The sequence below is a fragment of the Apiospora kogelbergensis genome (genome assembly GCF_038363985.1).
Source record: "Apiospora kogelbergensis strain CBS 113332 chromosome Unknown utg000003l_segment0_segment0, whole genome shotgun sequence".
Taxonomy (NCBI): domain Eukaryota; kingdom Fungi; phylum Ascomycota; class Sordariomycetes; order Amphisphaeriales; family Apiosporaceae; genus Apiospora; species Apiospora kogelbergensis.
Window position 1 is genome coordinate 81,007 of NW_027117420.1, and position 15,279 is coordinate 96,285.

The 15,279-nt window shown below is 56.6% G+C and overlaps 5 protein-coding genes across 5 annotated transcripts; 2 read left to right on the forward strand and 3 right to left on the reverse strand.

The window, feature by feature from the left end:
• Positions 1–794: 794 nt before the first annotated feature.
• Positions 795–4,381, forward strand: PG998_004693 (uncharacterized protein; the record flags this gene model as incomplete). The annotated part of the gene is made up of 7 exons (XM_066871511.1): positions 795–1,313; positions 1,400–1,688; positions 1,779–2,813; positions 2,930–3,115; positions 3,190–3,377; positions 3,490–3,653; positions 3,796–4,381. 7 exons carry the CDS (start codon positions 795–797, stop codon positions 4,379–4,381), a joined length of 2,967 nt encoding a protein of 988 aa, XP_066731608.1.
• Positions 4,382–4,927: 546 nt separating this feature from the next.
• PG998_004694 (uncharacterized protein) lies at positions 4,928–5,532 on the reverse strand (the record flags this gene model as incomplete). Its single annotated transcript, XM_066871512.1, has 2 exons — positions 4,928–5,308; positions 5,380–5,532. The coding sequence occupies 2 exons, from the start codon at positions 5,530–5,532 to the stop codon at positions 4,928–4,930; spliced, it is 534 nt and encodes a 177-aa protein (XP_066731609.1).
• Positions 5,533–6,604: 1,072 nt separating this feature from the next.
• PG998_004695 (aldo/keto reductase) lies at positions 6,605–7,676 on the reverse strand (the record flags this gene model as incomplete). Its single annotated transcript, XM_066871513.1, has 2 exons — positions 6,605–7,097; positions 7,153–7,676. 2 exons carry the CDS (start codon positions 7,674–7,676, stop codon positions 6,605–6,607), a joined length of 1,017 nt encoding a protein of 338 aa, XP_066731610.1.
• Positions 7,677–8,528: 852 nt separating this feature from the next.
• On the reverse strand, positions 8,529–11,758 carry PG998_004696 (type II inositol-1-4-5-trisphosphate 5-phosphatase; the record flags this gene model as incomplete). The annotated part of the gene is made up of 2 exons (XM_066871514.1): positions 8,529–8,861; positions 8,924–11,758. The coding sequence occupies 2 exons, from the start codon at positions 11,756–11,758 to the stop codon at positions 8,529–8,531; spliced, it is 3,168 nt and encodes a 1,055-aa protein (XP_066731611.1).
• An 875-nt stretch (positions 11,759–12,633) lies between these two features.
• On the forward strand, positions 12,634–13,476 carry PG998_004697 (uncharacterized protein; the record flags this gene model as incomplete). The annotated part of the gene is made up of 1 exon (XM_066871515.1): positions 12,634–13,476. One exon carries the CDS (start codon positions 12,634–12,636, stop codon positions 13,474–13,476), a length of 843 nt encoding a protein of 280 aa, XP_066731612.1.
• Between the last annotated feature and the right edge of the window lie 1,803 nt (positions 13,477–15,279).

The window sequence follows — 15,279 nt, forward strand, 5'->3', positions numbered from 1 at the left end:
ATCGGAAGGTTTACAATTGGGCTTCTCATATTGCCTGAATGGGAGTCCAAGTGGGGGATTGAGATCGGGGTCATTTATGCACCCGGCAAATGAGCCACTGAAGAGACGATAGGGACCGAATACCGAGGCATATGCTCAGATGTATATAAAGCCCGATTGCTGATGCACAGCCATTCCGAGCAAAGAATTGACTTCGACTCCAGACCCGCAAACGACGAGCGACGCGATTCAGATTCAGCATAAATGCCAAGCCCATTTTAGCATTAGCAGTAGTGCTGACGGCAGGAACGAACCCGAACCCGAGGGAGGGGAGGGAGGAAGGAGCAAATGAGGAGCAAATGACCTGTCAAAAGCCCAAACATCGCGACCGCTTTGGAGCTGAAAACACCTGGCCAGTGACGCAATTCGAGGCTGGAAGGATTCTATACGATAGCGCAACATCGCCAGCCCGCCACCTTGGACAACATGGCTGGCTCCGCTCCATCGGCGCCTATGCCACGCCGTGATTCCACCTCAAGACTCCGCCGGGGACTTGTCGTTTCCACGGCATCTGGCATCTGGCATCTCCCACCTGAAGAAGAGGATGCGTTGAGACGACACACGTGTATACTTAAGGGTCCCACCAACCCACACCGTAGCGAGAGACTACATTTCCCTTGGCTATTCACTCAACCCCCTTTCCTTTCGAGCCAAAACTGTGCTTTTCATTTGATCGCTGTCTTGAAGTCTTTCGAGTCGTCTCCTCTTCTCTAGCCATTGGTCGCATACCCCTCGCGATTGATCTCTCCCACGCAATGACGGAGCCAATACCCGCGCCGCCAGGGCTCCCCTTCGTGGGCAACATCCTCGACCTGCAGGATGAGGTGCCCTTCTTTGCCATCGGCCGTCTCCTCGACGTCTACGGGCCCATCGTCAAATTCAAAGTCATGGGCGCCGAAAAGGTAGTCGTCGGCAGCTTGGAGCTCTTTGACGAGCTGTGCGACGAGACCCGCTTCTACAAGCTGGTGTCTGGCCCGCTGGTCGAAGGCTCTTTCAGCCCCGAGGCCAGGGGCGCCGAGGGCCTGTTCGGGGCCATAGATGAAAGGAGCCCCGATTGGGCCCAGGCGCATCGCATTCTCCTGCCCGCCTTCGGCCCGCTGGCCATCGAGAACATGTTCCCGGAAATGCACGACATTGCCAGCCAGATGGTGCTCAAATGGGCAAGGCAGGGATCCAATCATCGCATCCTCGCCCCCGAAGACTTCTCGAGGCTCACTCTGGACACCATCGCTCTCTGTGCCATGGATTACCGCTTCAACTCCTTCTACCAAGAGGTAAGCAGTTATATAGCAATCTCGACTGACTAGTCGACGACTTTTCGCCGCCAAGGCCAACTAACGAACAATTGTGGCGGAAATAGGACATGCATCCGTTCGTCAAGTCGATGAACAACCTCCTCACAGAACGGAGCAACAGCTCCCAGCTGGGCGGCATGTTGAGGTCGATGTTGCCTTCATACAAGGAGCAGTTGAAGCAGGATAGTGAGCTTCAGTTCCGGATATGCCAAGAGGTTGTCGATCATCGGCGCCAAAACCCCACAGAGAAGAAGGACTTGATGAACGCCATGCTGTATGGGAAAGACCCGAAAACCGGCGAGACGATGCGTGACCGATTGATCGCCGTCAACATGCAGACCTTTCTGATTGCTGGTAAGTCACTTGGCGAGCCCTACCATTTGCCGTACTATGACTATGACGCGAACCGATTTGGAAAATGAGAATCTGACGTCCCCTCTCTAGGCCATGAAACTACATCTGGCTTGTTGAGTTTCGCTTTCCTTCTAATGCTGAAGAATCCTTCTACTTTCTTCGCCGCACAACAGGAGGTCGACCGGGTGATTGGGAAGGACAAGATTGAGGCCAAGCACTTGAAGGACCTGAAGTATATCGATGCCGTGATGAAGGAGACTCTGCGCCTCAACCCTACCGCGCCTGCATTTCAGAGGGCGGTCCGGCCCGAGAACAAGGAGGACTTTGTATTGATCGGCGGAGGAAGGTACCAGATCCCGCGCGGGCAGAGCATCATCTGCAACCTCATGAAGATCCACACGGACCCCAAGGTCTGGGGCGATGATGCCAACGAGTTCAACCCGGAACGAATGCTGGACGGCAAATTCGAGAAGCTCCCCAAGAACGCATGGAAGCCCTTCGGAACCGGCGTCCGTTCCTGCATCGGTCGAGCTTTCGCATGGCAAGAGGCGCTCCTGGCGATTGCCATGATACTCCAGAACTTCAATGTCGAACTGGCCGACCCGAACTATGAGATGAAGATCGTCCAGAGTCTGACTATCAAGCCCAAGGACTTCAGCATCAAAGTGTCCCTGCGTTCCGGGATTACCCCCACGGGTCTCCAGCACCGACTTCAAACGGTTGACGTACCCGACGATATCCGACAGGAATCAGAAGCCAATGCCGCGGATGCGAATGATCCAATTGGCATGACCATTCTGTATGGTTCCAACACTGGAACTTGCCAGGCGCTAGCGCAGAAGTTGGCTTCGCAGGCTTCTCAGCAGGGGATCAGAGCTGCTGTCAATGATCTTGACTCGGGAATCGACAGGCTGCCCACAGACTCTCCCGTCGTCATCATCTCGGCATCCTACGAAGGTTTGCCTCCGGACAACGCCGCTAGCTTCGTCGCTTGGCTGGAGCATCTCGGAGCCGCCACCCTCACTGGCGTCAAGTACGCCGTCTTCGGCTGCGGCAACAGCGACTGGACGGCGACGTACCAACGCATCCCGACCCTCATCGACGAGCTGCTGGCCAAGGCCGGTGGTGAGAGGCTCACCCAAAAGGGCGCGACTGACGCCAAAATGGGCGATATCTTTGCCGACTGGGACGCGTGGACTGCCGACAAGCTGTGGACTCATATATCGTCTGATGCTAAAAAGACAACGCACCCGTGAAGCCTACCATTGAGATGGACGTCTCCAAGGCGGATCGTGCCGCGCATCTCCAGCAAAACGTGCAGTGGGCGACCGTTACCAGCGCCAAGGCGTTGACCAGTGAGGGAACTTCGGAGAAGCGACAGATTGAAATCGAGTTGCCTGAGGGTGTGTCCTATTCAAGCGGTGACTGTAAGTGCTCCCAAATGATACATCTCTTACGACTTGTATTCGGACATCGACTAATTAGCTTGGTCCAAATCCAGACCTGACGGTTTTGCCCCTGAACCCCGAAGACACAGTACGAAGGGTAGTCAAACGATTTGGATTGCCTTGGGACGGCATCATCACCATCAACAAGAGCGGATCGACGACACTGCCTACGGGGAAATCCGTCTCGATTTTTGATCTTCTGCGAGGCTATGTTGAGATTGGCCAACCAGTAACGCGAAAGGTGTGTATCCAAATCAGCCAGACATGTGGCAGAGGTCACCAGCAGAGTGTCTATTTCCAATTGCCATAACAACAGAAACGGGTTGACTTCATGCTGACACATATTTACGCAGGACTTGGAGCTCATTGCGGCATCGACACAAGATGCGGCGGACAAAGCGCAGATATTGTCCCTGGCCGCAGACGAGGTGGCTTTCAAAGAGAAGCTCGCCGGTCCGCGCACGACCATATTAGACCTGCTTGAGCAATACCCAACATCCACCATGCCCTTCCCGGAGTACCTCGCCCTCCTGCCGCCCCTACGGCCACGATACTACTCCATCTCCTCATCCCCCTGGCGAGCCCCACCACCTGCGCCCTGACGTACAGCGTCATCGATGAGCCCTCGTGGTCGACTGACACCAGTCGCTTCGTCGGAGTTGCGGGCACGTACCTCCGCAGCCTGAAGCCGGGGACAAGGCCCTCGTCGCGGTTCGCTCGACCAACCGCTACTTCCGCCTGCCCGCGGACCCGGAAGGTACGCCCATCGTCATGATCTGCGCCGGGTCGGGCATCGCGCCCTTCCGCGCCTTTATCCAGGAGCGCGCGGTGTTGATCCGTGAACGGGGCCACAACAAGCTGGCCCCCGCTTTGCTGTTCGTCGGGTGTCGGACCGCGGGCGCCGATCGTCTCTACGGCGAGGAGCTCGACGAATGGCAGAAGCTTGGTGCCGTCGACGTGCGCTACGCTTTCAGTCGCGACGTCGACTCCAAAGAGGGGAACGGCTGTCGCTACGTCCAGGACCGCCTTCTGCGCGACCGGGCCGACGTCCTCGAGATGTGGGACCAGGGCGCGCGCATCTACGTCTGCGGCGGCTCCCACATGGCGAAGGGGGTCGGGCAGGCGGCGTCGCAGATCGTCATGGACCGCCGGCGCGCGCGGGGCGAGGAGGTGACGGAGGCGGACGTGGAAGATTTCAAGATGCGGATGCGCAATGAGCGATTCATCTCGGATATTTTTGACTAAGCCTTATTTTGCGTAGGAAACTATAGGTGAGATAGCGAAGGATCAAGCAGGGGATGTCAGGTGGGGGGCTACTGGGATTTGTACAGAGCGAGTAGTGATGCTAGGCATCTGATAAGGGAAACATGTTTTGAGATATACCACAGTCAACGTAACCTACGAATACCATTCTTATGGCACGCCTTCGAGATTGAAAAGCAAAACACATGTTGTAAGAACACTCGCCTAACTGGGGACGGGCCATTGAAAGCTTGAGCAGTGCAAAACAGACCAACTGCAGTCATTGTTACATACTGACAGTTGATACTCGAATTATGTGCTCGATCTGGGGAAATACTGCGCTCGAAATCCTCTTTGTTTTCCGAGTGAAACAGCTGGGTTCGACCAGCAGGGTGGGTGGGACAATGTCTCGGCCAACTGGCAAGACACGTATGGAAGGCACGAGAATGGGGGCGGTGAGGATGAAATTGATAATTCATATATTGTGGCCATAGCTGTACGGCTTGGAACTGGGTATCTTTAATAAATAGCAAATATCGTGGCAAACAATCAAATGTAGATGGCGCCTTTCTCCCCGAAATTCTCCTTCTGGCCGAGATGGGCAGCCGGCGCTTCGTCGTCGTCGAGCCTCTCGGTCTTGAGATCGAACCAGGCCGAGGTGAACAGGATGGCGGAGAGCAGGAAGACCAGCAGACACAACCACTGCGACGCGACGAGCGACACGGACCAATGGTCCCGCTCCGCACCGAGGGCGTGGCGCAGGTTCGCGGGCAGCTCGAGGGCCAGGTTCCACTTGACGCCGGCGAGGTCGGGCACGCGGTCGGCGATGGGCAGGTGGTTCACGAGCGCGACGAAGACGAAGGCGGAGAAGGACAGCAGGCAGTTGGCCGACAGCACGGCCAGGAGCAGCGAGCGCAACCGCAATTTGGTCTGTGCCGAGGGAGGCTGGTTAGCATGGCGGACTGTTTTCTCTTGGAGCAACTCGCCAGCGGCGAGCATACCTTTATAGTGCCCTTGTGTAATATGTAGAAGAGAAGTAGCTCGGTGACGATGGAAACGGTGAGGCTGAAGCTCGAGGTGGCGATGAGGATCTTCTCGCTCGTGGTGTACAGAGGCATGTTGTTTGCTGCCGCGGCGGACATGGTCTCCTGCATCTCGGCGGGTGAATTCCTGACAGCAAAAGTGGGCGGGCGACAGAGTGGATGGAGGGGTTCGTTGGGAAAGAGAGGGCAGACGACGGGGGAGGGAGGTGTGCCGACTAAGTAAAGAAGCCGACGAGAGCAAAAGGAAATAGATCCGTCATAAGTCGAGTCAGCTGGCGAGGGGGAGGGGTGTCGGCCAATATGTACTGTACACATGCAAATGCCATGCAGACAACAACACAGAAGGGCTTCTGCATTCTGCATTCTGCATTCTGTATGGATGCGGCCATCATGACTGCATGCAAAGATGGGCAGCAGTTGGCGCTCGAACTAGGACCTTCAGCTGTGCAATTTCGCAGCCTACGCCAAGCTTCGTAAAAGCCCCAAAAGGCCCAAAGCCCCCCAAGCCCCGGCGGAACAACGGTCCAGGGTCGTGCCATTTCTCCAGTTCTGGACCCCCAACTGGAGCACAAACCCTTAAAAAGGCCTTCTAGAGATCCGACGGTGCCGCCATGCCGGGGTGTGTTGCTAAACTTGGATCACGAGCACGAGGGCGGACCATCGTGGGCCGACCAGAGCAGGATGGATGTCTTACTCAGCCGTCAGCGTGGCTTGGGCCGGCCTTGGCCCACGGAAGGAACAGACGGCTTGAGGATAGACGGCCCTCGTCAATTGAAGATGCGATATATACACATGTACGCAGCAGGTAGCAGCTTCACGTCTGCCATCTCATCTTCTTGAACTTTCTCTTCAGCTCAGCCCTCTGGGCAGCTACTGGCCACTAAGGCAGCTAAGGGAAGCTAAAGGCAGCTAAGAGGCACCCCTGCTTCTGGTGGCCGAGGAACCGACAGCCGAAGGCGACGAGGAAAAGGGAACCTCGTTGACAGTCTCATTACCACCCATGATTGTTATGCTCGGCGGCTGCAGCAGTTGAGCATGACGATTGCTTGCGTCAATATTATTGTAAAGTTGGGCTGCCGCTATTTATTACCTGCGTACGCTATATTCTTACACCTGCGCCAAATCCGTGCACCGCTATCTCCCATCCGCCAACGGCGCTGGCCGCTTCTTGTTCTGCTTCGTCTTAAGTGTTGGTAGGAACCGAGCTCGGGTACCTGGCGCCGGCTGGGGTAAATCTGTCGAGGATGTCGTCAATCTGCTTCATTTCCCCCTCCGACAGCTCGACCAGCCTGGCGTTCTCGGCAACGCGACCAGGCGACGACGCGCCGGGAATGGGCACGACGACAGACCCCGCCGGCAGCTTCTGCTTCAGCGAGGCCGAGAAGCGAGGCAGGGCGCGCGTCCAGTTGATGGCCAGCTGCGCCGGAGTGCACCCTCTGGCGTCGGCCATGGCTTTGACGCTCTGCACCAGCTCCAGGTTGGTCGCGAAGTTGTCCTTGTTGAACCGCGGCGACATGCTCACCAGCGGGTTCGTCGCCGCCGCCTTCTCCACGTCCTCCCACGACTGGTATTGGCCCGTCAGCAGCCCGCGGCCAACGGGCGAGTACGCCACAATGGGGATGCCGTATTGCGCGCATGCCGCCGCCACGCCGTTGGTGAGGATATCCGTGCACCACCTGAGCGGTCATTAGTTGGCCACGCCATTTCACAAGCAGCTGCCTTTGAACTCACAGTGACAGCTCCACCTCGACCGCGGCGATGGTCGCCACCTTGACGGCCTCGTGGATGGTCTCTGCGCGCACCTCGCTCAGGCCGATGCCGCCGACCTTACCCGTCTTGACGTACTCGTTCTCGATGACGCCCAGCGTCACCTCGAGCGGGACGTTGGGGTCGCGGCGGGCGCACTGGAAGATGTCGATCCTGGTCTTGCGGCCCTGGAGCTGGGCCAGGCAGCCGTCGATGCTGCGGCGGACCCCCTCGGGGCTGCCGTCGGCCGACATGGTGGCGTGCGAGAAGCACCCCTTCACCGACAGCACGATCTGGTCGGCGGTCCCCGCGGGGCGCGCGGCCAGGTACTTTTCCAGGAGCACCAGGGAGTTGTTGTCGGGCGGCCCGTAGAACTCGCCCCCGTTCCAGAAGTTGCAGCCCTGCTCGAGGGCCGCGTCCAGCGCCTCGAAGGCTTGGTCGGGCTTCATGGAGAGGCCCATCATGCCGTAGCCGATGGGGCCGATTTCCTTGGCTGTTAGTTGGGGCATTCTGTCCGTGTAGATATGGTAAACTTTGCGTGTGTATGCGTCTTGGGGGAAGTGAGTCGGAACGTAAGCGTTGATGATGGGGCTAGATGGTGATGTCGAGACCCCAGTAGTTGGACGGCCGTGTTCTTATATTTATGTGACTTGCAATGGAAGCCGATGAGCTGCCGGCCACCTGGGCGTCCCAGACGCAGTCTTCGTCTAACGCCAACGGGGCTGCCGTTCCCAAGCCAATCAGGACATAACGATGGGAGTAAGGCTGTTCGCTCTCAGTCGCCATCATGAATGTCCGGACCCAGCCGCATGTCCTTATCCCCGCCAGTTGTCCGTCGAGAGCGGGCCTTGGCTGACACACATTGGACGACCCCTCCTCCCCCTCCTCCACTCTTCGCACTTCACATTCTCTGGCCCGGGCTTAACTCCGCATCGCACATTATCACTACGGCATGTCCCGCACACGACGATGCTGACGCATTTCCCGGAAACTCGAGTGTTCCGAGCGAAACGTGCCCAACCGGAGACATGTCGATTACTCTCCATAGCTGAAGCCCGAAATCCAGCAAACGAAGATGCGTATCCGTCAGCATCAGACCGCCAGGATAGTCAGAAGGAAGAGAGCGAGCCATGTGAGTCTGTCTTATGGTATCATCTATAATTAACGCCATGTATTTTGTGGGATGTCGCCTACATGCTGTGCTTCGGCCGTTGCCATGTGTCTACTACTCCAGAAAACGGTTTCGAAAACTTTGGGGAATCTTGTGTATCATCAAAACCCATCCGTAAACTCAACGTAAACTCGCCTCTACTGTTCCTCAAGTACCGCCTCCCGTGTAGTGCACCTGCATATCGCGCATCTTAAGCACCGTCCCTCCTCCTCAAGAAGATCTGCACCAATTCCCTCATCCGCTCCTCACTGGCCTTCCGCTGCTTCTCCGTCGGAGCCGCGCCAGCTTCGGTGCTGTGCCTACATATAGCCGGCGCCAGTAGCTCTCCCACCTTCTTCTCCCACGCGAGGCGGCGCTGGAGGTTGCGCTCATCGACGCCTTCTATGCTTCCGCTTGGCGATCTGCCTGCGCTGCTCGTAGTCCGTCGCAGGACACCCAGGCCGCGGACGCTGCTCCGCTTCGACATGCGCGCACTACTCTCCGACTCCAAAGCGACCATCTCCTGAGGAGTCAGGGGCACGATCTCGGACGCGACGCGCGCGAGTATCGACGTGATGAACACAAACGAGATGTTGTGGTGGGGGCCGTGGCCAGGATGTCGAGGATCGCCATCTTGTCGTCCTCGATCTCCTTGCCGGGCTTGGTCGTGTTGGTGGTGGACGAGAGGAATGGGAGGGTCGCCTCAATCTGGGAGAAGAGCGGCCCCGTGATGATGCCGTCCGTTAGGGAACGCAAAAACAGCACGAAGACCTGGGCCGTGATTTCGAGACGCTTCAATGCGGAAATACTCGGGGGCAGCGTATCCAGAAGCTGAACGGGGTGGTCCGTATCCAGAGCTTGGATCAGAGACGACAGGGAACGCTGGTCTTCGGCGAATTGGTCGTCATCAATCCCGGCCGGGTTTTGCTCCGGGATTTGTGCCGCGAATGGCCAACCAGCTATGTCGCGTGGGATCTTGGCCTTTTCGTCCTGCAGCATGTTCTCGTCCGCGACACAGCGCTCCGTAAGTGTTTCAATCGCTTCCGTTAGCTTATACAGCTCGGCTGGAGACGAATGATGCACATCAGCACTTTCAGGGATGCGACTGCCGCCTTGGTCAGACTTAGTAGTACCATCTTGTAGCTTCTTTGCGAAACCACGCAGTCCACCAGAGCGCGGCGGGATACGAATAAGCTCGTCAATGCTTCGCCCAAAGCTCGAAGGCTGCCAGTTGGCACGGATCGGGATAAAGTGATCTCGGCCATTCTCCACCCGAAGGACAAGAACGTCCTCGAGCGACAATGTGCCCCCATTTAGCGAATGAAGGTGGGACAATTCGGTGACAGAGAGGTCGATAACCGCCGAGACGGTCTCTCCAGGCTCGAGGGTCACCGTTTTCTCCCCGTTTACGATATTCACCATCGAGGGAGGCTGTATGTCAATGTGTAGCCAGTCGGGCAGGGCAGCGCCGTGTCTCTCGCCACCGGCCTCATCCGTGATGTCTGGTTTCGTAACAAAGCAGAAGGACGCAGATACGCGGCCGGTGTTGGCCACGGTGAGAGACCGCTCTTTGAAATCCAACAGGTTAACATCCCCAAAGTGTATTCCTCCACTCCCATCCGTCACATCCTGTTCATCGGCTGCTCCCTTTTCGACGACGATAGTAACGCCGGGTCTTCCTTCGTTCTCAGCCCGATCGAGCTCCTTAGCAACTTCGGCGTGGATCTTTGCTTTTAACTCGGGCACCACAGCGTCATAATCGAGCGTAAACAGGGCCACGATGGGCTTGTGGTCACTGCTTGTTATTCGCTGATGCGTGGTGTAAACATCCAGTTTGATTCCATCTTTGTAGCCGTCCTTAGTGACTACAGCTTCCATATCGCCGCCCTCGGGAGCATCTTCGCCTTCGTCATATTCGTCATAGTCATAAATGTTGGTGCTGCTGGATCCAGATGCGGCATCCTTATCGGGGTCGTAATCGAACAAAACAGTCTCGTCGTCTGCTGCGGAATCAATCCCGCGTTTCTTCATATCCTCGTCTTTGATCTTTGCCTCTACTTCGTCTGCAAGCCTCTGGTGGTGTTGTTCGAGATCCTTTCGGGTTCTGTAGAGAATCCTGTCGCACCAACTGGGTGCGCGGCGCTTCTCTGACGAATCGAAGAGCCCTACCGTGCCCACATCATACTTATAACTAGGAAGGAATGTTATAGCGCCCTCTCTCCATCCCTCGTGGAATGCTTTGCGATCATTTATGGTGCGACTAAGCTGGTCATGGGGCAATAAAGAGTCAATGGTTGCCTGCACGGATGCCGGGTCATCGTGCGGGTCGGGCAAGAAATCGTCGGGGTCGGGAAGGTCGGTGGTGCCATCGTCGTCGTCCAGCTTGTCGAAGCTGGTCTCTCGCATCATCGCCGGGGTGTCGGTGCTATTTCGACGGTCGTCTTCTGTTTGCATCACAATGACGCCTTCCTCGCCATCAAGTTTCGCTTTGGATTTGGCGTCCTGCTTGCTCAAGTCGTATTCGCCCCTAGTGTGTAACATCAAGAGCCGCCGTATGTCATCCCCGGGGAGCCCATCCAAGCGGTAGTTGAGATCACCGAACCAAAAACCGAAGTCTTCGTCGCCTAGCTTTTCACCCTCGTCATCGAGAACTCCGCCGTGATTCAGCGGGGCGAACTGCGTCTGCGCCATGATCCGGCCATAGTCCCAACAACGCCTGTCCAGGTTTGCTTGGTCATGGCCCGAAGCCAAATGACAGTTGGTGAAGACCATGCGCGTGGTCTCACCCAGCATGATGCGCGACGAGACACCCCCTTTGTTGCCCATATACCCTAGCAGCCCCGTGCCCACGGAGACAGTGGAAACATTCGAAATGGTATCTGCGACTTCGGGCGACGCGTACATGAGCAAAAGTAGGCCTGACAGCTGTTGCGAAGTGACCAGTCTGTAGTATGGCGGCATGGCAGCCTCCAGAGCAGCCTGCCACTTGCTCGTAGCTGAAGTGTCGGCATATTGCGAGATGGAGTTGAGTGCTATAATCTCCTGGAGACCGAGGACATAAAGGCCTATTTCGGCACCTCCCACCAGGCGGACCGAGTCGTCCTCTCCCGTCTGCGAAGAATCGGTGCTTCCCGGGACATCCGACACGTCTTGTTCCTCGGCGCCTTTTCCTCCCTGGTCGTTCAGGTCGAGTTTGGTCATGGCCTTGTCCAAGCCCCTGCCGTCAACAAACCAGCCTGCGAGGTCTTTGTCGGTGCCAGGGCATGCGGCGACATTCCAAGATCCGACCTTGACACGTATGCGGTGGCGTCGTACGTACTCGTCTTTGCGTGCGAGAAGGGCCCGGGACAGGGAGTAGTGGTTGGAACCGTTGGCGAGGTCCTGTTCGACATCGACGGGCTCGGACTGCTGGCTCGTCGATGCGCCATCGGAGGCGGTCATGTCGGGCGAGTTGTGGCGGTCACGCAACCGGTGTGTCGCGCGGGCGGGATAAAAATTGGAATAATGGTGCGCGCGTCACTGGTGAGGGGGTATACGAGTAGTAGCCGGAAAAGTATACATCAACGAATGTAAGAGGAGCAAAAAGAGAAAGAGAAAAACGGCGGTGTCATCTGGTGGTGGCGCGATACAGAACTACGACCAGCATCTTGAATCAAAGTGCGATCACGAGGGCGCGGTGGGCTCAACGGGGAAATGAAATGAAATGAGCGAGTGACGTAGGCGGGGCACACCACAAGCACGGCTGTCTGTGTCTGGCGGCTGCGCCTGCTTCTGCTTTGAAGCCAGGTGCCGGGCTGACTGAGGACTGAGTCAGTCAAGCAAGTGCAAATCGATTGGGGGGGCTCTTCCCAGCATGCATGTATTAATTACTCTTGGGTTGGGGGGAGGAAGAAGTCAGAAGTCGCAAGGCCGATGTAAGTCGCGGACGGAGGATAGGCAGATCTTGATAAGGGACCTGCATGCAGCATGGATCAAGTGTCAAGGTGAAGCTCGTCATTTGTCATGGCGCGAACCATCTCACATGCTAATCTCCAATCTCTCCAATACAGGGTTGCGGGTTGCGCGTGTTACATGCCGGGCGATTGCATTTGGGTTGGGACGAACTCGCGATTGGCGATTGGCGGTTGGCGGTTGGCGGTTGGCGGTTGGTGCTGAAGCATTGGGCACCAGTCGCAGTCGCAGTCAGTCAGTCATTTGAAGAGCGGCAATTGCCGGTCCAGTCCAAGTCCAGTCCAAGTCCAGTCCAAAAACATCCCACCCAACTCACTCACCAACTCACCAACTCACCAACTCCGAGTAGTAGTAGCATCTCAACCATGTCTCGCTCTACACCGCGCAAGAGCCGCGGCCAGCAACAATCGCAGCAGCCCTCCATCTCCCACCCTCACGCCCACCACTCGGCCACCCCCAACACACACCAGCAGGCGCACCCACAAAGGTCGGGTGGCCATGGACACCAACGGACGCGCTCGCAGCACCTTGCCGCCCAAGCCGCCCTGAACAACCAGATCACCTCCGACTACGAGTCCGACACGGCCTCGTACATGGCCTCGCACCCGCCGCCCTCGACCGCCGCCCTGGCCCACCGCACCAACACCGACCTGAACCTGAGCGTGCTTCAACGCTATCTCCCCTCCATCGCCCAGATCAAGTCGCAGGCCGCCAACGCCGTCGTCTACACCTTCAGCCCCGAGCTCAACTCTTGGGACAAGAGCGGCATCGAGGGCACCATGTTTGTGTGCGCCCAGAGCGTCGACGCCACCCCGCGCTCATCCGCCCAGGGCTTCCAGCACGGCGCCCAAGCCAAGGGCTGCATCTTCGTTCTGAACCGCCGTGGCCTCAACAATATGGTTCTGGATCTCAGCGATGTCGAGGCCATTGAGGCCAGCGAGGAGCTGTTGATTTTCAAGCTCCACGGGGAGACGGACGACGGGGTGCCGCGAGTCGTCGGGCTCTGGATTCACGCCGACGAGGAGAGCACACGAAGCACGAATACGCGCATAATCCAAGAGATGTGGGGTCGCATACGAGAGATGGAGAGTATTATTAGTGCTCAAGGGAATCCCATTCTCGCCCCAGGCCAGGCGACAGCAGATTATGGACCGGCAATGCAGGCTATCGGCCGCAAAGTCAGTCTCAGTGACTTGTTCGGCAGATGAGGGAGGGGCAAGATCGGCGAGGAAACAATCGAGACCGAGAACTTGGGATTTGAAATCCATGAACCTAATCAACAACCCAGTCGCAATAGGCCACGGCAAGGCAGACTCACACCGTTACTGACTGGCTCCCAGCATGCATGGTGTCACTGCTCGCCGTCTATACATGTGTCATCTGTGGATGGCTCAAGTCCGACGGTGGTTTCGGGCCACCTGGACGTCGCTCGAGACGCCCTGGTAACGGCGCGGCTCGAGTTGCGGGCTATAGGAGCCCACGGCACCCCAAGAAATCAAACGATACCATTAGAACGGATTTATGATCAAGACTTGCTTGTGCTTGTGCGGGCCGCTTCCCATGTTCCTTGTTGGCTCCGCCTCCATGTTGGCCACCATGTCAAGTCAGCTACATTTTTGATCGACAATACCTCCTGCCGAGAGCCAACCCAGACCTTCCGTGACGGGAATAGATATGGAAGGATGCATATGCCCCAAATGACAAGCCACTGAAGTTTGGAGGAGAGCTTTGCTTTAGGGCTGTAGAAACATGCCGTCCCCCCACCCGGGTTTTCTTCATTGGGTGCCGTGAGTAAGTAGATACCACTGGCCGGGACCATGCTGTTTTGATATAGTACATCCGCGCAACGGTGCATTCGCGTGAAACTCTTAACCAGTCCAGCCAGTGTCTACCGAACGATCCCTGCCTGCCTTCTAGGCGGCCCTACCTCGTTTAAGACATTACTTCGCCGTATCGGAGCTTCTCCCCTCAGAAATGCATGGTACTTTCGTACGTGAGACTCAGCATAGAGGATGGATCCCGAGGCCCACTACTCGTCCCTAAGCGGACGACATACGACACTCACTAATGGTTTTTTATTCCCTTGCCAATGAAGCGTCACACATCAGTACGTGTTGCCTATACCTATACCTAGTTGGTTATGCAAGCCAGTCCCAATGTGGTCATCCATGACGCCTATATGGGTGACAGATGGTCGGTAAGCAGTATCGACGATTCACAGGGCTGACAAGGGTCCAGGGTATCCTATGCCAAGTGGATCTCTCGAACGGAGGCGGCTTGGCGGGTAGAGAGGCCGTCAGCAATCTTTGGACCATCAGACATGTGACAGTAAGTTTCTGGTAGGTGGCATGCTGCCTGCAGGATTCGTAAGTATGCGTATCCTGCTTCAAAGGCCACCTCATACAGTTTCGCTTGGACACCCAGCCCGATCCTAGTGGACGGGAACTACTCTTGCTACTGTAGGGGGCAAGGGTGGTTGGAGCGCCTGTCAGTAAAGCCAGCGTATCTGTATACGGGACTCTCTACCCGGCTCTCTAGTGGCCTCTCTGGACCAATGGCGTTTGAATTCACAGCGTTTTTATGCTTTACTTGGCCTACTGCTTTTGGAATTTACCGTTGGCTGTGCAGATCCAGGGGGAGTTCATTGGTGGTAAATTCGACGTTGGGCCAGATCAAGGAGATCGCGATGTATGTTGGGTAGCACAACCGACCTCGTTAACCACCCAGCAATCAGTGCCGTACATTTAAGCAGGTATGTGCTTATCGTATATCTCCGGTTAGTTTGTTTTATTCTATACTTGGATGGCGCGACTCACCTAGACTGATAGCCGAGGGAGAACCAGAATTCGATACAGCCTCATCAGCATTATCCAGCCCCCAGTAACAGTAAGACTTACCCCCTTTCTACTCTCCGCATAATGTTCTATATGTCTATGGAGGAAATGTTGTCTTGTCGCATTCCTCTCGGGCCGAGCATTTCAGCGGCAATCGCCTTTCCCCTCCCTGCGCAA